The 24499-nt window shown below is 44.2% G+C and overlaps 1 protein-coding gene across 1 annotated transcript; it reads left to right on the top strand.

Moving 5' to 3' along the window:
• The first annotated feature begins 8031 nt into the window (after nt 1–8031).
• Nucleotides 8032–18582, top strand: NIFK (nucleolar protein interacting with the FHA domain of MKI67). The gene is made up of 7 exons (XM_006735957.3): nt 8032–8207; nt 9168–9305; nt 13707–13815; nt 15582–15793; nt 16791–16856; nt 16993–17067; nt 17831–18582. Exons 1-7 carry the CDS (start codon nt 8103–8105, stop codon nt 18017–18019), a joined length of 894 nt encoding a protein of 297 aa, XP_006736020.1. The 5' UTR covers nt 8032–8102; the 3' UTR covers nt 18020–18582.
• Nucleotides 18583–24499: the final 5917 nt, after the last annotated feature.

Below are 24499 nucleotides of genomic sequence, written 5' to 3'. Positions count from 1 at the left end.
TCATGTTAGAATTAATAACACCTATCTCTAAAAGTTTGGAGAATTATAAATGTGTGCAAATGACTACTTTCTGTCCCTATGAATTTGACTCTTCTAGGTACCTCATAGAAGGGGAATCATAAGATATTTGTCTCTTTGTAACTGGCTTATTGCACTTACAATATTGACTTCAAAGTTCATCAGTTCTGGGGTGCCTGGGTGACTCAGTCGATTAACTGGCTGCCTTCAGCTCAGATCATGATTCCCAGTGTCTTGGGATCCAGTCCCGGACAGGGCTCCTTGCTCAGCGGAGAGTCTGCTTCTCCCTCTCCCTCTGCTGCTCCCCCTGCTTCTGCTCTCTCCCTCACGCTCTCTCTTTCAAATAAATAAATAAAATCTTAAAAACAACAACCACAACAACAACAAAAACAAAGTTCATCTATGTTGTACCATATATCAGAATTTCATTCCTTTTTAAGGCTGAATAATATTCTGCTTTATGTATATACCACATTTTGTTTATCCATTCATCCTTCAGTGGAAATTTGGGTTGTTTCCTCCTTTTGGCTATTATGAATGACTCTGCTATGAACATAGCTGTGCAAATATTCCCTGCTTTCAATGCTTTGAGGTACATGATGTTAACCTTAAAAATAAAACTGCCAATTATTTTACCAGCAAAAGATGGGTTTGTTCAGGAATGACAGAGAATTGCAATCCAGGACAAACAAGCTGTGGCAAAACTATAGGCAAATCTGCAGAACAAAGGAGAGAAATGCTCTTGTAGAGGAAAGTGAGAAGTTGGGAGGGGAGGAAAGCCTTCCTTCCTCCTACTAGAGTAGTAAAGTAGCATCTACATGTAAGGTCAGTCTCTTTCTATTGGACTTGCAATTGACTACAGTGGTAGGGCAGGAGAGCTCTGAGAGCCCTGCCAAACCTCCCAACCCCATTTTAGTGAGGTTTCCCTTTATGAATGTTCACAATAACCCGAAGTGGTGTAATTTTTTAAAACATTTTATTTATTTATTTTAGAGAGAGCGTGCAAGTGCCAGTGAGGGGAGGGGTGGGGGGGAGGAGACGGAGAGAATCCCAAGCAGACTCCACCCTGAGTGCAGAGCCCAACATGGGGCTCAGTCTCACCACCCATGAGATCATGACCTGAGCCAAAACCAAGAATTAGGTGCCCCTATAAGCTCATTTTTTTAAAGATTTTATTTATTTGTTTGAGAGAGAGAAAGAGCACATGAGAGGGGGGAGGGTCAGAGGGAGAAGCAGACTCCCGCCTAGCAGGGAGCCGGATGCAGGGCTCAATTCCAGGACTCCAGGATCATGACCTGAGCCAAAGGCAGTCGCCTAACCAACTGAGCCACCCAGGCGCCCCTATAAGCTCATTTTTTAATTGAAGTATAGTGCATACAATATTATATTAACTTCAGGCGTACAATAAGTCTAGTTACCATCGGTCACCATACATAGTTATTACAATATTATCAACTATATTCCCTATGATGTACTTTACACCCCCATAATTTATTTTTTTTATAACTAGAAGTTTGTACCTTTTAATCTCCTTCACCTATTTCACCCATCCCCCCACAGCTCAAATTCAAACATCGTAAGATTATAACTCTTAAGATAGTGCTTTATAGAGAGGCTCCTGGGTGGCTCAGTCATTAAGCGTCTGCCTTCGGCTCAGGTCATGATCCCAGGGTCCTGGAATCGAGCCCTGGTCGGGCTCCCTGCTCAGCGGGAAGCCTGCTTCTCCCTCTCCCACTCCCCCTGCTTGTGTTCCTTCTCTCTCTGTCAAATAAATAAATAAATAAAATCTTTTTTTTTAAAAAGTGCTTTATATATTTACATTATAGGAATGTTAATTCTATTAGAAAATTGTCTCCATCTTGTTTATTTCTACATAGTGAAAGCAGAGTATGCTCCTAAGGTGGGCTGAATTACCCATCACCTCACCCTACTGAGAACTTTTCTCAGTGCCTGTCAGACACTCAATAGATATGTGGTGAATGAATCACCTTTACCAAATTGCCCTGCAGTTCAGTTGTAACAATCACACTCTGTTTTAATGTGTAAATGTGTTTTGGGGTGGAGGGGAAAGAGAGAGAGAGAGAGAATCTTGGCAGGCTCCACACCCAGCACAGAGCCTGATGCAGCACTTGATCTCATGGCCCTGAGATCATGACCTGAGCTGAAATCAAGAGTCAGGTATTTAACTAACTGAGCCACGCAGGTGACCCTAAAATGTAGACATTGTTCATGTGATTTTATTTGTGGAATGAGCATGCCATATTCATTAACCCAGTCAGTCACTTACCAAAGGCTATTTTGTTTGGTTCCAATTCTTTCTGTTATAAATAGCATTGTGATAAACGTCTTTGTAAGCCCTTATCAAGATTTAAAATAATTTTTAATAGGTCCTATTTTTAAAGTTCTTGGTATATTTTGCCAAATCACTACCCGGAGAGATTAAACTAATTTCCCCTCCCCTGCCCACCAGAGCCTGAAGGAGCCAACTTGGCTGCAATCTTCCCAATGTGAATATTAACACTGCAAACATTCTAGGCTAATTTCAGGGGGAAATTATACCTCTGCTAATAGCATGGAAAACTATGTAAAGGGTGATGCACTCCTGCAAGGTTCTTTGAAGGGCAAAAAGGTGTGGAAACCAAAGACTGGTTGGGTGTCATTGCCACAGTCCAAGAGCAAGGAAAAGGGGTTAGGGAACCAGAGAAAGATGGAGAATAGGAGATGGGCCTCAGGCTCTGTCTCATTTGTACCCACGGGATTTTATAAGAGATGACAGAGCGACAACATGGAGAGGACAGTGTCACCGAAATAGTTTAACACATTTCCCAAGAGGACAGGGCATGCCATGCCCTGAAGAGGACCACATGGGGAAGCACCAGGTTTAGTCAGGAGGCAGAAGCAGGACTGAGGGAAAGCCTGAGCCAGAGCCTTTATGGGGGTTTCTGCAGGAAAGGCAAGGCAGGGCAGGGGAACTAGCTTAGGACTGGCCAGCTTGATTAATCCTAAAGGACTTTAGGCTGGTACCTGGCTATGGCATGATTTAGGGTCAGGCTAAAATCTTGACTTGGCATATGAGCTGGATAAGGAAGCGGCATAAGAAAGATGTGCTCCAGGCTGAGCTTTTTGAAATCTCTAAGAATTAGCTAGTTTTGGAAGAGACGGTCTCTCCCTAGCCAGCAAGCTTTTTAAGATGTCAAAACATTAGGGACGCCTGGGTGGCTCGGTCAGTTAAGTGTCTGCCTTTGGCTCAGGTCATGATCCCAGGGTCCTGGGATCGAGTCCCACATTGGGCTCCTTGCTCAGTGGGGAGCCTGCTTCTCCCTCTGCCCCTCACCCCCCCACCCCCTTGTGCTTGCTCTCTCTCTCTCTCTCTCTCTCTGGCAAATAAATAAAATTTTTTAAAAAGATGTCAAAACATCACAAAATACAGAAAACAAGAAACATGATGAATACAGGCTGGAAAGAGGGCATGATGATGGGGACTGCTGGCCCTGCGGGACCCAGGACACCATGACTCACACCCCATTCTGAAGGGCAAGAAACGATCCTGGGATGGAGGAGGGGATTGGTGCGTCAGCTCAGCGACTTTCACAGGGACCTTCTGGCTACCCCCACAACGCACTTTTCCCGCCCCCAGCCCCCAGGTGTCCACCCAGCTTCACCCAGGTCATCGCCACACCCAAGGTCTGGATTTGGAGGTGTGCATGATGTTAAATCTAGCACAGGGCAGGATGTGGCAGAAGTGACAGCCACTCACAAGGACGGAGGGAGAAAATTTCCCTCACAGCTTCAGATCACGTGGTCCTGAATGGTGTGCAGACCGACTTTGTAGTTTGTTGGGTGACATTTCTTGAGGCCGCACTGTTGAGGCTAGTGACATGGATGAGAGTTTCTCCCCCTCCTTCCCCTGGGATTGTCCCTTTCAGCCCATTGGAAGGGGCAGCTGGGCAGGGCTGTAGAGACTGACTCCAAGAGCTGGGCCCACCATCCAGGTGGGCCTGTTGGGTGACCCCCCCCCCAGGAAGTGTGGTGGGAAGGGAGGAGAACAAAGGAAGGGAAGGGGAGGGAAGGCTGAGCAAGCACCTCCCAGTGCTCCCTCCCGGTGCCATCTGTGTCCCTTTTCCTGCAGCCCTCAGCATTTCCCCACAAACCCTCTCCTCCTAAGACTCAGCTCCCCGGACACTCAGCACAAGCTGCCTCACCCTGCAGCTTGCCCAGCTCTGCCACCTGCCTCACCTCATATCCCGCCCACCTGCCCTCACCATGCTGGACTCCGGCCCATAGGTGGGGATGGTGGCTCCATGGGAATGACATGCCACCATTCCATCCCAACGGACGGGTGGCATGGGAGGTCAGTGGGGGGAAAGGAAGGGAAAGACACAGTGAGCACACACTCAGTAATCCAAGCAGGGGTGTGTGGAAGTGCCTGGAGGCATTTTGGTTGTTACAATGACTGGGGGTGCCCACTGGCATTGAGTGCTGGGGGTCGGTGCCAAGGACTGGCAAGCTCAGTGAAGAATCGCCCCACCCAAAGTGTCAGAAACCTCCCCCCAACCCCCCAACCCCCATCTACCAAAAAAAAACAGAAAGAAGCAAGGGAGGGTGGGAAGAAGGGAAGGCAGGCAGGAAATAAGAAGCAGGAAGAGGAAAAGGAAGGAAGGAAGGACAAACACGTGTGGCCCTAGCCTGTCACCTGGGCAGGAGGCAGGCTAGCTGCTAGTCTGATCACAAGTAGTGTCCCTGCTGCACTAGAGGATGCAGACTCCCCCCAGGAGACCTAAACAATTCTGTCACCCAAACTCTTCTTCTGGATGAGAAAGCAGAGGATTTCCTCCCAGGCACATGGCTGGGGGGTGAAAAGGTTCCCCCTGGGCTCCCTGAACAGGATGCCACATCAACTCCTGGGATCACCCGCCCAGGTCCCAGGGTGACTCTTGGGCCCTGGGCAGCAGAGGCACAGCCAAACGAGATGTTACCCAACAGGGCAAGAGTGAACGTCACCGGCAGGCACCATTAACTGAGAGTGACTGACAAAGCCTTGGAAGGAAAAAAAAACAAAAGCTGGTCTGGTCTGGGCTGCAGTGAGAATCTTAGTCCTGAGACTCTGTCCCCAGTTAAGAGCTGATGTCTATGGTCTGGGTGGCCTGCTATCCTGTGAACATCCAGGAGCTCCTCCAGCACCTGCCAAGACAGACCCAGGCCTCGTGTTTTCCTCAGAAAACCATTTCAGGCTGTACCCATCATGTAAACTATCTGTTTCCTAGGCTGCTATTACACAATGGCCATAAACCGGGTGGCTTCAAACAACAGAAATCTATTCTCTCACAGTTCTAAAGACTAGAAATCCAAAGGTGAGATGTTTCAGGACCGTTGTCTCTCTGAAGGCTCTGGAGTCCTTTTTTACCTCTTCCTAGCTTTTGGTGGTTGCCAACAATCCTTGGTCTTCCTTAGCTTGCCACTACATCACTCCAGCCTCTACCTCTGTCATCCAGTGGTGTTCTGTGTGTGTGTGTGTGTGTGTATCCAAATTTCTCTCTTTCTATAAAGACAGGAGTTACTGGATTAGGGCCCATCTGACTCCAGCACGACCTCATCTTAAGTTGATTACACCTGCAAAGGTTCTGTTTCCATCACATGTACTGGGGTAAAGACTTAAATTTATCTTTTGGGGGAGACACAATTCAACCCAGTACAGTGATCAATCTCCAAATCTCTACTCCTGTTACTCAAAGTGTGATCTATGGAGCATATGCATTGCCCCCGGGGGTTTGTTACAAAGCAGGTTCTGATTCGTAGGTCTGGGGTGGGGCCCCAGATTCTGTGTTTCTACCATACATACTTACCGTCTACCATTCCCAAATATACACCTGGGTATCAGCCAAATTCAGCCCTCGCCGATGCCAGAACACCTGCCACCACGATCTCCCAGACCAGCTCTGTTTGGACTACTCCGATAGCCTCCTGTCCCTGCTTTCTCTGTGTTAAAAAAAAAAAAAAGCAAAATACAGGGGTGCCTGGCTGGTTCAGTCGGTAAAGCATGCAACACTTGATCTTGGGGCTGTAAGTTCAAGCCCCACATTGGGTGTAGGTTACTTAAAAATAAAATATATTTTTTTAAGATTTTATTTATTTGAGAGAGTGAGAGAGAGCATGAGACCGGGGTGAGGGGCAGAGGGAGAAGCAGACTCCCTGCTGAGCAGGGAGCCCGATGTGGGGCTCAATCCCAGGACCCTGGGGTCATGACCTGAGCCGAAGGCAGACGCTTAACCGACTGAGCCACCCAGGCGCCCCTAAAAATAAAATCTTTGAAAACAAGCAAACAAAATACAACCAAGTAAAGTTGAAGATCTAATGGGCTTTATTAAATGATGCATGAATGTGATGAATATGGCACTGACTGAGCCACCCAGGCGCCCCCGCAGTATTCTTTTTGAAACATCTGCAATCACCCTCCACCCTTACTAGAGTAGTATTATTACCAACAATGGCAGTTCACTCCTTGGTGAGCTGTAGACAGAAAATGTACCAGGTGGTTGCCTCACAAGGTCACTTTATTTGTACAAACAAGGAAGTTGCAGGGAATGACTTCCAAAGCCTTGACTCCCTGAACAAGGAGAAGCAGGCCCCTTTTATTAGGCCTTGGCATGAATATTCAGAGGGGGATTTTACCATTATCATGAGGCTGAGGCACTTTCTGAATCGTCTGAGCAGGCATCATCCTCAAATGTTTCTTCTTCTGTTCCAGCAGTCAGTTCCTTTCTGAAAAGTAAGACCAGGGGCGCCTGGGTGGCTCAGTCGTTAGGTGTCTGCCTTCGGCTCAGGTCATGATCCTAGGGTCCTGGGATCAAGCCCCACATCGGGCTCCCTGCTTGGAGGGAAGCCTGCTACTTCCTCTCCCACTCCCCTTGCTTGTGTTCCTGCTCTCGTTATCTCTCTCTCTCTGTCAAATAAACAAAATCTTAAAAAAAAAAAAAAGATGAAAAGTAAGACCGACACCCAGAAGCTTCTAGGAGTTTCTTGAGTTCAGGAGGTCAGACCTAAGTTCAGAGGGTTAGGTCAGTGACAGTATTTTAAAGGCATAAACAGCCACAGCTTTGCTTAAAACCCTCACAACATGGGCGCCTGGGTGGCTCAGTGGGTTAAGCCTCTGCCTTCGGCTCAGGTCATGATCCCAGGGTCCTGGGATTGAGCCCTGTGTCCAGCTCCCCGCTCAGCAGGGAGTCTGCTTTTCCCTCTCCCTCTGCTCTTCCCACTGCTTGTGCTCTCTCTCCCAAATAAATAAAATCTTAAAGAAAACAAACAGAAAAACCCTCATATTGCTTTGTGTTTACAATAAAACCCAAGTTTCAAACCTTGACAGGCAGAGCCCTGGAGCTCCAGCCAGGCCCTCTCCCCTCACCCCTCACCCCTCACTGGCTGAGCTCCAACCACACTGGTTGGTTCTTTCTTTCCAGCTCTAAGGACAGTGCACATGGGGTCCCCCTACCTACATGGGGAGCTTCCAGGTTTTCACACATGGCTCCTTACAGCCTTCAGGCCTCTACTCAAATACCACCCACTCTGGGGGGCCCTCCTTGGTTACCTAGGATGCCTCTACCCCACGGGGCTCTTATGTCTCTCACTACACCAAGCGCACCACAAACATTATTTTCCACCTCCCCAATCTCTAAGTTCCCTAAGGGCAGCAACACGAAAACACAGTAAGGGCTCAAAAAATGAGTGTGTGAAAGAAAGAAAATTTAAAAAAATTAAAGAATGATTGGCAAGACCTCAAGGGCACGGATGTTTGGGGCTTTATTTTTAAAACTCTCCTTGAAATTGGCGGGCCGCAAGATAGGCATGAGCAAGTTAACCTTTCACGGGTTTAGACAGTCGGCAGGAACAAGCCAAGCGGCGCCCAGCCACCAGAGGGCGCCCGAGCTCGCTCCGGCCCCTCCCGGACTCCGCCCCGCCCCCGGCGCCCTATGCCCCGTCCTCGCGCCTCACCGCGCATGTCTCCCGCCTCCACTTCCGCTTTGGGTGAGCTGAGAGCGGGCCGTTTCCGGCGGCGCCGCGTGGAGCTTTTCGGCTTGGAAGTCGTCGCCATGGCGGTCTTTGCTGGTCCGGCTAAGCCGTTCCTGTCGCTGAACCCGCAGGAAGAGGCCAAATTTCAGAAGGAAGTGGCGCAGGCCCGGCGGCGCGCAACCCAGGTGAGCAGCCACCGCGGGTCCGACTGAGAAAGGAGGGGGCAGACGGGTCCGCGTGCGGTTCCCTGCCCTGGCGCGTCTCGCCCTCCTCACACCTGTGCCATTTCCAGCGTCTCCCCGGGTGGGCCACAGACCTCACGAGCTTGAAGGCCAGGGTCTTTCTGAGACCGAGAGGGTTATGCTGATTGGGAGATGGGGTCTGGCCGTGTAGGCCTTAGGGTCCTCCTATGGAAATACGGGGGAGGTAACCGGGTGATGCAAGAGGAGGGCCCGCTGTTGGGAATGGACTCTTACTCCGCAAATCATCCTCAGGTTAGAGCTGCCACTCCTCCGCTTTGCCCCCGAATTTGGGAGGTTTGTTCGCCTGGTTGGTGATTTTGGAGTTCTTAAAAGACAAGGTTTGCCGAGTTCCATGTACTGACTAGGGCCTCTGTCATCAATTTATATTTGCCTTGTTTTTTAGCATAAAATACACGTTTGGAAAAGTTAAAAGTGGTTGTTATGGAAGGTAAGGGTATGATGACTGGGGTGCTGAAAGGTTGGTTGGTGGGCATTGTGAAGGACAGTGTCTCGAAATTGTTCGGTTAGGTGGGTGTGAGTCAACGGTGATCTGCAAGCAAAGTTGAAGGGTACGTTTATGTGGAGTTGGGCCAGAAGATTTAAATCGATGTTTTCAAAGATTTACTTGCTTATCTACTGATTCAGCGTGTAGTTACTGAGCATTTACAGGGTGCCGGGTGCTGCAATACAGGCTAAGACAATCCACCGCTTGACCGTTGTCGTCCTGGGAGGTCAGAGGTTAAACACCGAATTTTTCAGTTACTATTCTGTAAATGGAAATACAGGGCAGGTTTTTGATCTTTTGTCTTGGACTGAGAGATAAGGGTTTTGCAGGTTTTGTTGCAGTGTGATTTTTTTTTTCTTTAATTAAAATTTGCATTTACCTGGTCTGTATGTCTTCAGCGGCAGGAGAAAGAAAAACTGACTCCTGGAGTAATCTATGTGGGCCACTTACCTCCAGCACTTTATGAAACCCAGATCCGGGCATATTTCTCCCAGTTTGGCACTGTTACAAGATTCAGACTGTCCAGAAGTAAAAGGGTAAGATTAGATTGCTTTGTTCCTTACAAGTATGTAAGTTTTGATAGTTTACAGAGTGTGTTCATATATTATTGTTTGTTACAGTTCATTTTAGAAAGGGGGGTGGATAAGATTTAGAAACTGAAACTGAAGAGAGCAAAGTCAGTGTTACTGTAAATGTTTGTTTTACTATTAAAATTGCCCCAAATTCTCATGTTAAATTGATAATCCTGATAAGTGATTCACACTTATTCTGTGGCTACTAAGCCAGGTAGGTATACATGAACTTCTGTTTGAGGAGCAAGTATGAACATCTTTTATCAGCCTCTGGCACAGGCATCCGTATAATAGCAAAGGTTTGTGTGGTGAGTAGTTAAGAATAAGGGCATTAAAGCCAGACCACCTAGGTTTGAGCCCTAGCTGTATGGGTCCCTAGTTGTGTGACCTTGGACAATTTATATAATTTCCCTATGTTTCGGTTTTCTAGTCTGTAAAATAGGAATAAAATACCATCCACCTCCTAGGAGAATACAATCAAAGATTAAACAAGGTAACAAATGTAGAGTTCTTAGAACAAACCTAATACAGTAAGCCCTTTATAAATGTTGTTATAGGGGCGCCTGGGTGGCTCAGTCGTTGGGCGTCTGCCTTCGGTTCAGGTCATGATCCCAGGGTCCTGGGATCAAGCCCCGCATCAGGCTCTCTGTTCAAAAGGGAGCCTGCTTCTCCCTCTCCCACTCTGCCAGCTTGTGTTCCCTCTCTCACTGTCTCTCTCTGTCAAATAAATAAATAAAATCTTTAAAAAAATAAATAAATGTTGTTATATTGTACCTACCTCCTAATAAAGAAAAAGTTTGTATGGTTTGTTTCTGAAATAGAGGAGTGGCCACTTTATTTTCTTCCCTGCACATATCCACTTTTGGTTGTAACCGTAGACCTCTCACTGTTAGAATCTGTTTTTTCTTGATACAATTTTTCCACATTTTAGCAAAGTTAAATTTTATATTTGATTTGGTATGTGAGGGGATAGGGTATGCATCCATCATATGCTAGTTGCCATAAAATCACAGATACTAAGTTATGTTGTCAAAGCAACATGTTAGCATTAAAGGGGATTTTAAATTAAAAATGCCCTAGTATCTCTTCCATCCTAACCAAAATAACATTTTGTCTGTATTCCTCCCCTTGTTTTTCCATTTGCCTATTTATAATGGTTGCTAATTATGTGGGTGAGATATTATTAAACATCCTAAAGTCTGCTAGAGTATTTAGTGGCTATTTGGTAATCCGCCATTCACTTTTATCAAATAACAACTTGATCTCATTATTTGTTTCAGATCTTTGTTCTTTAAGAAATAAATTATAGGTAGACTTGAGGTCCCTTTTGTACCCTTCCCAATCGTCTTCCTTTTCTCCCCATGTCCAGGAAATTACTATTCATGAATCCAGTGCTTTTCATTACTCTGTGTTTTTAAATTTTTACTACGTGTTCATGTATGAATGAATATACATTGTATATTTAAGTCTATATTTTGTCATTCTTTAACTCAATTTTTTCATTAACAATCTGTTTAGAACTTTATCCGTGAAACTCTAGTGCATTCATTGTCATCACTGTGTTCCTTTGCTTGAATATATTAAGTTTATCCAACTTATTGAATATTAGGGTTTTGGTTTTGTGTTTTTGTTTTTACAATTTTTCTGTGTTACAGGTGCAACCGCTAGGAACACTCTTTGCATGAGTGTAGGCATATTTTTCTAAAATAGTATTTTTCAGACTTTGGACCCACTATAAGAAATAAGTTTTACAGCACAAGCCTGTGCGCACGCGCACACACACGTACGTAAACATAATTGAAATAAGTCATGTGAGGCAATACTTACCCTTCCTATTCAGTTTTTTTTTTTTAATACTTTTCTGACCCCCTAAGTTGATTGTGTTGCCTTCTTAAAGGTCACATTCTGAGTTTGAAAACTACTGCTTTACAGAATATCATCAGAGTCACTGAGTATAGAATGCTCATGGTTTTTGTATCTGCCTTACTTTGTGACATTTAGTATCATTATGTGTGTGTTGGCCATTAGAACTCCATCTTCTATGAATTCTTCTATGAATTGCCTGTTCATATGTTTTGCCCTTATTGTTTTCTTTTCTGAAAACTTTTTTCTGCATTTTCTGGGGTATTACTTTGTAAATGTTTTCCCAGATTGCAATATAGTCATTGTTTTCCTCAGTTTTATATTTTGAAAATGTTCAAGCCTACAGGCAGGTAGAAATAATAGTGTGATGAACATCCCTGCCCCTCACCTGGATTTACTTGTTATTAACATCCTGACACATTAGCTTCATCTCTCTACTTATCCTCTAGAACATACACTTTTTTGTTTTGAAGAGTTCAGATCAGTTGTCTTATAGAAAGCTTGCTCCTTCAGGGGATGCACTAAAATTTAGCATTTCCAGCATTGTTGTTGCATAATAAAGGTGCCATTTTCCCCCCACTCACCCCAATTTTGACTGTTTGCTCAGTATTTCCATCCAACATTCTGGGATTACTAGGTAAAATAGGTAAACGTGTTTGGCTTCTTTTTTTTTTCTTTTTCCTTTTTTTTTTAATCTCCACACCCAACGTGGGGCTCAAACTCAAAATTCCTGAGATCAAGAGTCACATGCTCTATCAACTAAGCCAGCAGGCGGTCCTGGCTTTTTTAGTTTTGGTTTTTTGTTTCTTTGTTTTAGTCACTTGACGCATATTTTCAAATCCCTTTTCAGAAGGCTTATATGAGTTGATAATGTGGTACAGTAAGTTGAATATCGCAACGTGTCTTTTCCACTATACCGTCTTTCCCCTCCCTATTAAGAGATAGGATTATAAAGAATTTTTGGACATACAGATTTTTACCAGAATCCTCTTGTGGCAGATAACTAAACAATGGGCATGTCCAAGGTGCTAGTTAGTGGCATTGCTGGTGCTAGAAATGAGCCTCCTGGTCATGGAGTGGTTTCCTATTTCCATAATTGTATCACCAATTTTGATCCATATCCAAAGATACGCGTAATGCAAAATTGTGAAATATTCCTGTTGTTACTAATAATTAGAACTGTAAGGGCAGAAAGATTTGTTTTTTTCTACCCTCCTAGGTTCTCGTAAATTTATGTCCTGCTTTTAGGCAAATGGAGGGGGGTGAAGGGCTTATTTTGTTATCTACTACTTCCCAGTTGCTTTCAGCTCAAAATAATCCTTATGCCAACGTAGCATATTTGGGGATGGCATATTCTGCCACCCTACAGGAACATTTGCATCCTTGACAGACTTTGTGTGGAGCACTTATGAATTATTTCTTCATAGCAACCCTGTGAGAGTGGTTATTTTGTCCCCATTTAATAGAATGAAAAACTGAGGTTTAATGTTACTTACCTGTCACAGCTGGGATCCAAACGTGGGCATTTGGACGCTAAAACCCATGCTCTTGTTACTAAGACAGGTGAGAAAATTCACTTTATATTGTGGTGCTGAGGGCAGGAACCTGGGACGTGCATTTCATAAGATGTTGGCAGCGTCCCTTTACCATCAGTTAGGAAGATGATCAGTCATTAGTAAACATGAAAATGAACACACTATTTTATTGATTAGCTTGGCAATACTGAGGAGTTAGTTTCTTCCCAGTTCTTATGTATAAAGTGAGAGTTAGATTATCTGCATTCTTTGCAAAACATCACACTATCCACTGGGCATTGTTAATACATGAATAAAGTGACTATCATTGAAATTGGTAATGAGTAAAGGACTGTGGTAAATTCCTAATTTGGTAAATGTGGTAAATTCCAGCTGCAGTAGCCATGTATTTGTCATGTAATAAAAATTCTAGGAATACCTCAAAATCAGGGGCATGTTCCGACTATTTTGGATCTTTTCTTTCTAATATATTTCTTTTTTTTTTTTTTTAAGATTTTAATTATTTATTTGAGAGAGAGAATGAGACAGAGAGAGAGAGCACGAGATGGGGGAGGGTCAGAGGGAGAAGCAGGTTCCCCGCCGAGCAGGGAGCCCGATGCAGGACTCGATCCAGGGACTCCAGGATCATGACCTGAGCCGAAGGCAGTCGCTTAACCAACTGAGCCATCCAGGCGCCCCTCTAATATATTTCATTTTCACGTAATCTCTGCACCCAGTGTGGAGCTCAAACTCACAGTCCCGAGATCAAGAGTTGCACGCTCTATTGACTGAGCCAGCCAGGCACCCCGGATCTTATCTCTTCCCATAACAGTCCCTGCCCTGTGCATTGAAGTTAGAGTTAAAGGTGTTGTAATGTTATTCGATAATGGGCCTAATTTACATTATTTAAATTAATGGTATTTTAGGACTTTCATGACCAGTTAGAATTTAATCATTCTACTTTTTGTTGTCGGGTTTTCCATTGCAGACTGGAAATAGTAAAGGCTATGCCTTTGTGGAGTTTGCATCTGAAGATGTTGCCAAGATAGTTGCTGATACAATGAACAACTACCTTTTTGGTGAAAGACTCTTAAAGTGTAAGTGCTTTTCTCTTACCGGTGGGATTGCGTGGTGCATGCCTGCTGCTGGTGGTTGACTGTGCCGTGAAATACAAATTGCTTAGCTACTTGGATGTCCCACTTCATCTCTGGGATGATTCTCTTAAGTATTTAAGTGCAAGGATATGAGTGCATTTTCTAGACAGATTCCGGCTGGAATTTTAAAATCTTCCAGAGTGAGAGCTGTTTTTATGCTAAGCATTGAGACAAGTTACTACATTGGAAGAGCAGCTGACCCATCCCTAATGGGATACAGAAGGCTTCCCAGAGGAAGTATCATTTAAGTTGAAACCTGAAGGTTAGGTAGGAGTGAGCCAGGGGAAAGGAATTACCATCCCTGGCTTGATGGGACAGCAAGTGCAAACCGAGGTGACTAACAGTACTTACGTGCCTGTGAAGGAATGTCAGGAGAATAGCAAGAGATGAGAGGAGGTCAGGTTACTGAAGGCCTTAAAAATCTGGGAGTTTAGAATATATCCTGAGGGCAATGGGAAGCCACAAATAGATTCTAGATAGGATAACATTAAAGGCAAGAAATCCCGTTTGAGAGTCCGTCTAAATGACATTGGCTGCAGCTCTTTCACAGGAGAAACCATAAGGAGTAGAGGGGAGACAACACCAGATCAGTTCATCCTGCAGAAAGTGGAGCTGCCCACTTTGCGTTCCCAGAGCAGCCCTGTCGAGCTCTGTGCCTCCGGAGGCAGAGTTAACTTTGGCTTTTCTATGCTGAGGGGGAGTGTGACCATACCAAGTGCCCAAGCCACACACGTCTGTTCACGTAGCTGATGAGCAGCCCAAGTAGCGTCACTCTCTCTCTCGGTTCCTGTTGCTGTGAGAGAGAATCCCAGTGGCCTCATGAGGTCATGGGTTCATTTCACACATAAAAAGCATGGCTCTTTCCAAGAGGAGATGGGCCAAATATAAAATATGTTAGGGGACCACATGGGTAGGATCAGTGCTGTGCTGTGCCTGACTTTGAAAGATCACAGAAAAAGTTCTGAACTCTGATATGAGTTCAGATGGAAGATTAGCCACATTGTCTTTATTTTTTTGAATGGAAGTAGTGTATATGGGAGGTGAGCCCAGGAAAATACTGGTAGGGAGTAGAGAAGTGAGAGAAGGAAGTCATTGAGGGTGTGTTAGCAAGCACATTACTTCTCAGGCAGCTGGGTTCCATTCTGCCGGGTAACACGGGAAAACAGAATTATTCCGACTGACAGGCAAGGGAACTAGGGTATTTATCTATCAACTCCCTATCCTTCATTGGTTGAGGGTTGATGCCAAGGGTTTTGGCCTGCCTTGCATATGGTCCCAGTGTTCTTCCAAACCCGAAAAGGGCCCTTAAGCAGAGAGCTGGAGATAAGCGGTAAGCTGGCTGAGACCTGGAGAGAGATGCAGAGGAGATGAGGTTGAAAGTGATTCCTTGTGCTACAGCAGGTCGCACAGCCTGAGATCCTGGTAGCTTCAGGAACCCCAAAGACTTGACGCCACCAAGACATTCCTTTATACGACTCATCTTGTTCACTTACATATTTCTAGCTCCTGGAACAGTTCTTAGCATTTAATCAAGAGCTATTTAATAATTGTTGGCTGTATGCCTTTCATTTAGGTTCCTACTTTATTGTTTTGTTTTCTCCATGTAAATGGGAGATGTCATCTTGATTATGATGTGGGAATGACACTGGTGGAAACCTTGAAATCTTCTCCCTCCCACTTGGTAGAAAACTTCTTTCTTTTAAATATAGGTCATTTTATACCACCCGAAAAAGTACATGAAGAACTTTTTAGAGAGTGGCATGTTCCATTTAAAAAGCCATCATATCCAGCAGTGAAACGGTATAATCAGAATCGGACCCTTCTTCAAAAGCTACAGATGGAGGAGCGATTTAAAAAGAAGGAAAAATTACTCAGGAAGAAATTAGCTAAAAAAGGAATTGATTATGATTTTCCTTCACTGGTAAATATGCCTTCACAAAATGTTTTTTGTATTTTTTCTTGGGGGTGGGCTTTGTACCTCATTAGTTATAATGTGGGTTTTATACATCAAGTGTCCAGCCCGGTGTTTATCATGTGCTAGGCTTTACCTAAATTTTTGAAACATTGCATTGTAGGTTCTTTTTTTTCCCCTTAAAGATTTTATTTATTTATTTATTATTAGAGAGTGCACACAAGTTGTGGGGTAGGGGGGGAGAAGCAGACGCCCTGCTGAGTAGGGAGCCCGACATGGGACTCAATTTCAGGACCCCAAGATCATGACCTGAGCTGAAGGCAGATACTTAACCACCTGAGCTACCCAGGCACCCCTGCATTGTAGGTCCTTTTCTAAAAGTTTGTTACAGCAGATCCTATTATCTCCCATCATACAGAAGAGGAAACTCGTGAAAGGGATTAGCTCGGGGTGCCTGGGTGGCTCAGTTGGTTATCCAGCAACTGGAAGACTGAGTTACCCTCCCTGGGCCCAGTTCCTGGTTGTTAATTTTTTGCCCAAATCCCAAACACACTCTTTCTCAGTAGGTGTTAAAAGAACAGGCCCTGGTACCCATGGGAACCACGGGGGAGCTGGGACAGTGAAGCTTGAAAACAGGCATGTGAGAAATGCCTCTCCGGTAGCCCATTTGCTGCTTTGTCAAAAGCAGCCCTGCTTCATGATCTAATCCTGAATTTGGCCAGACCGGGGCCTGCCTTTTCACAGTCTTCCAGTTCACATTTCTGATTCAGCTTTCTGTGTGGCCAGCTCCAGGTTTTGGCCCCACTTCAACCTCTACAGCCTGTGGCCCTTCCTTAGTTGGAGGCCCCTCTTCCAGTTTTATCCTTAAGATCGTGAGTTTTGCTTTTTAAATTGAAATGCTGTGTCATTTGGGGACGATTTACTGCTAATATGTGCAAGGCTCTAGTGGTAAGTTAAAACTGTAAGTATGTGAGACTACCAGTTTATTTCTTTATGTTTATTTAAGATTTTACGTAAAAAGGAAAAAAGAAATGCTTCAAATACTGGGCTTCAGAAATCTACAAATAGCCAGGTAAAATTTTATTTATTTGTATCTATTTGACGTATCACATGCCAGGTAGTAGGGAAAGATAAATGGGGAAATATATTCAGGACTACTATTGCTGATAAATATGCAGACTGATGAAGTCCCTTAAAATTTATTGAAGGTCTTATCAAAGAAAAAGAAGAAGAAAAAGGCTTCACGTACTCCTACCACTCCTGAGAAGACAGTGGATAGCCAGGTAAAATTGTCTTCAATATTCTGGAAATGAGGTATTTTAGAAATGATTGAAAGAGGAAGAGCAGGGGCACCTGGCTGGCTTAGTCGGTGGAGTGTGCGACTCTTAATCTCAGGGTCATGAGTTTGAGCCCATGTTGGATATAGAGATTACTTTTAAAATAAATGAGTAAATAATTTTTTTAAAAGATTTTATTTATTTGAGAGAGAGAACACAAGTTGTGGGGAGGGGCAGAGGGAGAGGGAAAAGCAGACCCCCACACTGAGCAGGAAGCCTGATGTTGGGCTCGATCCCAGAACCCTGGGATCATGACCTGAGCTGAAGGCAGATGCTTAACTGAGCCACCCAGGCACTCCAATAAAGATTTTTTAAAAAAGGAAAAGCAGTTCGTGCTGCTGTCACTTTACTAAAATTTCAGATTTCACCTTGTGATTGTTTTGGTAAATCCTTACTGGTGATTTAGCAGATACAGTGAGGTTAGCAAAAGTTATTGTGAGTTTATTGCACTGTTTACCTTTCAGTGACTAAGTCAGTAGGGAGAAATGAAGCCACTATATTTATAAATGTAAGTCTAGTTTTCTACCTAATAGCCTATAATGGAGCATATTATGTGCAGCTGCATCACCAAAAAGGGTAAACAAGCCTAAAATAACACAGGGCAGCTTATAAAAATACAGGGCAGGTGGTATTGGGGAGAGGAGAGTTAAACTCATTCCTGAAACCTACCTATATTTTTGTATTATAATCTTTTATTTGTTAAATCCAGGGCCCCACACCAGTTTGTACGCCAACATTTTTGGAGAAACGAAAATCTGAAGTGGCTAAAATGAACGTTGATGATCAAGATAAGGAAATAGTTTTCAAACAACCCGTACCTGGTGTAAAAGAAGAAACACAAGAGACTCAAACACCTACACGTTCGAGAAAAAAAAGACGAAGAAAAAGCAATCAGTGATTCTGAAAAATGTGATTTTAGTGTGAGGGCTAATTCTTTGTATGTAACTAGATGCAGTGGAGTGCAACCATTGGCAAGATTCTTGGAGGACAAACTCAGTTCAAGTCAGCACGGAAAGCGGTTGCAGCTGGCTTAGCTGCCCTTGCTGAGACGCTCAGGTGCCTCGCCTGCAGGAGTCAGGCGAACGCTACCTCTTTGTCCTGGTCTCTAGTTTTCTTTGCAGATGTCATAGCTGTCTTTAGTTACTCTGCCTGGATAGGAAAGTCACCATTTACTGCAGCTTTCGTTGTTACCATCAAATAAAATAAAATCTTGCTTGACTACCTACATGGTTTATTAGGTGTGCAACTTTAACCCATAAGGGCATTCAACATCGTGTGCTTGAAACTGGAAGTTATGTAATATGCAGAGAGAGAAGTATATGTGATCACTTTCACCATGTTAAGTTAGGTTTTGGTGAGCAAGATTTAATAACCGTCGTTTTGTGTCTGTATCATGGATGTGGAATTGTATTTCAAGAAATCAGTGACCAGCAAATAAACTTTTTCTGTAATTCATTCGTATGCAGGTGGGACTTAGATGTCTTTTTTTTTTTTAAGTTTTTATTTAAATTCCAGTGTAGTTAACATACAGTGTTATATTAGTTTCAGGTGTACAATTCAGTATTTCCATACAGCACCTGGTGCTTATCACAAGTGCCCTCCTTAATCCCCATCACTTACTCCCATCACCTCGCCGCCTCCCCCTGGTAACCATTGGTTTGCCTCTTTTTTTTTTCTTTGCTCATTTGTTTCTTAAATTACATGAGTGAAATCATGTGGTATTTGTCTTTCTCTTGACCGACATTTCGCTTAGCATAATACTCTCCATCCATGTTGTTGCAGATGGCCGGATTTTGTTCTTTTTTATGGCTCAGTAATATTCCATTGTAAGGACTTGGGTGTCTTGAAGTAAAATAGGTTTTTTTGCTTCTCAACTATTTTAAAGTTTCTAATACCCTTGAAATGTGTTTTCGTTTAGCTAATCCAGATTTATTAAAAATGCCCATTGCCATGGAACATTTTTTCCTCCAGTATTTGTTAAATCTTTAATAATGAGGTACTGGACTATGTGTCCTGATATAAAATGTAAATGAGAATTTGTTTCAAGTGTAGAAAGAGCAGAAAGTGTAGAAAGAGCATATTTTATCTCTAGAATGGTACCTGACCTAGAATATGTCCAGTATGGGGATGCCTGGGTGGCTCCGTCGGTTAAGCATCTGTCTGCCTTCAGCTCATGTCAAGATCCCAGGGTCCTGGGATCAAGTCCCATGTCGGGCTCCCGACTCAGCAGGGAGCCTGCTTCTCCCTCTCCCTCTCTCCCTTGTGCACGCGCGTTCTCTCTGGCAAATAAAAAAAAAAATCTTTAAAAAAATATGCCCAGTATGTGTGTGTGGAGTGAATAACAACCTTTATTTTTTGAACCATTTCTCCACTTTGGATCTGGATGTCCCTTTAGTTTCCCCTTCTGGGAAAGCACCAGGGAAGTATGTCATTGCAGCTTCACGTTTCTCTCTCCAAAGGGCATATGCACTCAAACTCACATGTATACGTAGCAAGATGAATTGAATATTTCCCTCTTCCCAGCCTGCTGCCAAATGTGTAAATTATGTTTTAAATGTGCCCTGGAGCTGGGCAGGGAGTGGGGATGAATCCATCTTTAGCATATCATGGCCATGGGTATTTTTGGTAAGAAATAGAGCTGAAATATTGTGGTTAAAAGTATCTTCCTGTGGACTAGGGTCTTCAAGAAAATTCAACAATGTGTTGTGATTGTGATTTTCAGATTTTGTAGTAAGAAAATCAGACGAATTGAGTGGAAAGTCTCTGCCAGTAAAATTATAAAATTTTGTAGTGATATGGAGCAAATAAGGTAAAAAGAGGGTACAATTCAAAACTACGATAAGTATGACCATGACTGTAAAAAATGCATTTTTTTTAATGGGAAAATAAATATTTGAGTATGTGGAAGCAAAAGTATGTGTTGCTGTTATATGTAATCAGCAAAGAACTAAAGGAAAAAAGGAATGAATCCGCAGACAAGGTTTGATTAGAGTCTGACCTTTCAGACTGCATATTTGCCATAGAAAGGGAGCAAGTGGACAAACCAGTGTGAAATGAGGTTTTCTGTTGCCGGCAGTATTTGGAATAGACTGCGACCATGTCCAAGGCAACTGGTCACCGTGGCTGGAAACTGGAACCCTGGCTGCTGAGTGACACGAGCTGGAAATCCAGATCAGCTGTGCTCATAGGAATTACAAACCCTCGCGGTCCTGCCACAAAGGCCATCTCTTGTTCCCGCACTGACCCAGGCTGGGTGACCCAGAGCATTAGTCCCCCATGCAGTGACTGATGCAGGCGGCTGCTATCCTTTAACCCAGAAGTGAGTGTGTGTAGTTTTGATATATGATGTTTTTTTCCACTACGTAGGCAGAAATAGTCCCAGGGCCCAAACCGAACTGGGGCATCCTCTGGACCACGGGGTGGCTCACTGTCCTGCGGGCCAAGTCCGCTCTGCCTGTTGTGATTTTAACATGCTTAAATGTTTGAAAAATCAAAATTCATAGCAAATGAGAATTCTATGAAATGCAAAGCTTAGTGTTCCCACATACAGGTTTCTTGGGGCACAGTCACATTTATGTGCTGCAGGAGTTTAGCACGATGGAGACCATCTGCGGTCCTCTGCTCAGCACGGCCCAGGACTGCCACAAACCGCAGTGACGCAGTCTCAGCTCGACGTACTTGGAGTGCCGCGTGCTTTTGGGCTGCCTCGAACTTTATGTGTTTTTATCACCAGTTCGTACCCATCGTGTCAAAACAAGAAATGTGGACTCCTGTCATACTTCGGCTCACGGTGGAGCACAGATTATTTTATCAAATGAGACAGCGCAGCATTGCGCCCCTTTTGCAGTGATGCTCCAGCTGTGCTTTTTTTTCTCTCACCACCCTTCCTTCCTCCCAGCTGCCGCAGCCGTGAAGGTCAAGCTGTGCGGTGTCAGTGGGAACGGGATACAGCCCGCATGTGGGAGGCACTAGGCCAGGACCAACCAGGAAGGTTTTCCAATTTCTTTTTTTTTTTTTAAGATTTTATTTATTTGACAGAGAGAGACACAGCGAGGGAGGGAACACAAGCAGGGGGAGTGGGAGAGGGAGAAGCAGGCTTCCGGCTGAGCAGGGAGCCCGATGCGGTGCTCGATCCCAGGACCCTGGGATCATGATCTGAGCTGAAGGCAGACGCTTAACGACTGAGCCACCCAGGCGCCCCAGTTTTCCAATTTCTTAACGCAAAATGCGAGTCAAAGAGAGTATTTAAAAATGAACTTTTTTTGAAAAATGAAATAGAATCTCATTCCAGATCAACGTTAACAAATGAACATTTGCAAAAAAATGACCTTGATGATAGGAAACACTGATTTCACACTTCCTGCAAAAATTCAAAATGGAGCATAATCCTAAATGTACAACATAAAACTAAATAATTTTTAGAAGAAAACATAGGACAAAAGTTTTATGACCTGGCGTAGGCACGGGGTTCTTAGACATGACACCAGAAGCATGCTCCATAAAAGAAAAAAACTGAGGGCGCCTGGGTGGCTCAGATGGTTAAGCGTCTGCCTTCGGCTCAGGTTATGATCTCAGGGTTCTGGGACCGAGTCCCGCATCGGGTTCCCTGCTCAGTGCAGAGCCTGCTTCTCCCTCTCCCTCTGCCACTCCCTCTACTTGTGCTCTTCTGTCTATCTCTCTGTCAAATAAATAAATAAAATCTTTAAAAAAAAAAGAAAAAAAACTGATAAATTGGACTTGATCAAAATTTGGAATTTACTCTTTAGTTAAATTACTGTTAAGAAAATGAGAGGGTTGGGGCGCCTGGGTGGCTCAGTCGTTAAGCGTCTGCCTTTGGCTCAGGTCATGATCCCAGGGTCCTGGGATCCAGCCCCGCATCGGGCTCCCTGCTCGGCGGGAAGCCACTTCTCCCTCTCCCACGTCCCCTGCTTGTGTTCCCTCTCTCGCTATGTCTCTATGTGTCAAATAAATAAATAAAATCTTAAAAAAAAAAAAGAAAGAAAAGAAAATGAGAGGGCGCCTGGGTGGCTCAGTCGGTTAAGCGTCTGCCTTCGGTTCGGGTCATGATCCAGGGGTCCTGGGATCGAGTCCCTGTGTCTGGCTCCCTGTTCAGCACGGAGCCTGCTTCTCCCTCTCCCTCTGCCTCTCAAATAAATTTTAAAAATCTTAAAAAAAAAAAAGAATGAGAAGACAAGGTACAGACTGGGCGAAAATATTTTCGAAAAACTTTTTATCCAAAATAGACCTGTCAAAAAAATCAGCTCAAATTGTCCTAGGCAACCCAACTTCTGTCTTTCTGACCATAAAATGGAAACTATAATATGGACTCTTTTCAACATAATGTGAGGTATGTGATAATACTTAATATTTCCTCAATATATCCATGTGTCAGATATCGTGGTAAGCCTTTTAAATATATTAGCCTATTTAATCAGAAAAAAACCTAGGAAGCAGATATTTCTTTTCAGTCTAAAAGAGGAGAAAATGAAAGCCCAGAGAGTGTACATAACTTGTCCAAAGATTGTATATGGTGAGCCGATTAACAAGGCGGACTCAAGCCCTTCACGTTCCCCTCGCACAAGCTGAGCACGAATGCTACATTGTGAGTGGCAGGGTATACATGGAGAGGGGCGAACACGACAAGGCCTGCTGACTTTTTGAAGGGGAGGCAGAAATGGGGCACTGGGGCCGTCGCGGGAGGAGGCAAATCGGGGGTCTGTTCTTCTGTGGCCAGCTTTAAAGTGACAGCAACGACGGGCGCCTGGGTGGCTCAGTCATGAAGCGTCTGCCCTCGGCTCAGGTCATGGTCCCAGGGTCCTGGGATCGAGCCCCGCATCAGGCTCCCTGCTCCGCGGGAAGCCTGCTTCTCCCTCTCCCACTCCCCCTGCTTGTGTTCCCTCTCTCGCTGTGTCTCTCTGTCAAATAAATAAATAAAATCTTAAAAAAAAAAAAAAAAATTAAAGTAAAAGCCACAAAACGCTAGGTGGCGATAGATCTCAGACACTTAAAATCTACAGTCAACTTTCATGTAAAGCGACTGACAAGAATGCAAGATTATTAAAGGGATTTTTTTAAAGATTTTATTTATTTATTTATTTGAGAGAGAGAAAGAGAGCCCAGTGAGAGAGAAAGCACGAGCGGGGGCGAAGGTGGGGCAGAGGGAGAGGGAGAAGCAGGCTCCCCACTGAGCAAGGAGCCCGATGTGGGGCTCGATCCCAGGACTCTGGGATCATGACCTGAGTCCAAGGCAGATGCTTAACCCACTGAGCCCCACAAGTGCCCCAGCATTTTTTTTAAAGACCTCCCTGAGAAACATCCTTTTATCGCACACATACCACCACCAATTTCTAGACAATTAGAGAACACAAACTACCACTATCAAATGACCCTTAAGCAACGGGGTGTTAATAATGTCCTTTGGACAATTGGTTAGTGCTGAAAAATATATTTGCCAGAGGATTTCACATCACCAGCCACACAACATACTGATGGGTGATCCATGAAAGTTTTTAGCTTATGAAATTACATGAAGTTATGAATAAGCATGGCTTGGTAATTTGTGGGCAAATAGTTTTATAATTTGCTGTTCCACAGTGTAAATGAGAATCAGATGGCTCTATTTAAAAAAGAAATTTCATGCAAGAGAGCTTTGCTTTACTCTTAAACACAATCTTTAGCCCATGGCGTGTGGAGTATTTCCTGTTTTCTACTCTCTGTGCTCATTTAGGTTTTATTTATTTATTTATTTATTTATTTAATTTATTTATGAGAGAGAATCTCAAGCCGACCCCACGCTGAGTGGGAGCCCAGGTATCTCACAACTCTGAAATCATGACCTGAGCTGAAATCAAGAGTTGGATGCTTAACTGACTGAGCCACCCAGGTTTTATTTCTTGTTCATGAGGCCTGAATTATAAGCATGAAGTAAATACTGGACTTAGAATATGAGGCATTTTCCTATTTCTTTTTTTTTAAGATTTTATTTATTTATTTGAGAGAGAGAGAGCAAGAGAGAGCACGAGCGGGGTGAGGGGCAGAGGGAGAAGCAGACTCCCTGGTGAGCAGGGAGCCCCATGTGGGGCTTGATCCCAGGACTCTAGGATCATGACTTGAACTGAAGGCAAATGCTTAACCAACTGAGCCACCCAGGCGCCGCTCGTTTTCCTATTTCAATTAGTAAATCTCAGCATTTGGAAATATTTTTCAAGTTATTATACCTTAGGTGATATATTTCTGGCCTTTTCCCTCGTAAAAACAGACAAAACCGGGACGCCTGAGTGGCTCAGTCGGTTAAGCGGCTGCCTTCGGCTCAGGTCATGATCCCAGGGTCCTGGGATCGAGCCCCGCATCGGGCTCCCTGCTCAGCGGGGAGCCTCCT

Source organism: Leptonychotes weddellii, chromosome 3, assembly GCF_054177405.1.
Source record: "Leptonychotes weddellii isolate Sample4059 chromosome 3, ASM5417740v2, whole genome shotgun sequence".
Taxonomy (NCBI): domain Eukaryota; kingdom Metazoa; phylum Chordata; class Mammalia; order Carnivora; family Phocidae; genus Leptonychotes; species Leptonychotes weddellii.
Note: the sequence above shows the minus strand (reverse complement) of the source record. Positions and strands in the feature narration are given on the sequence as shown.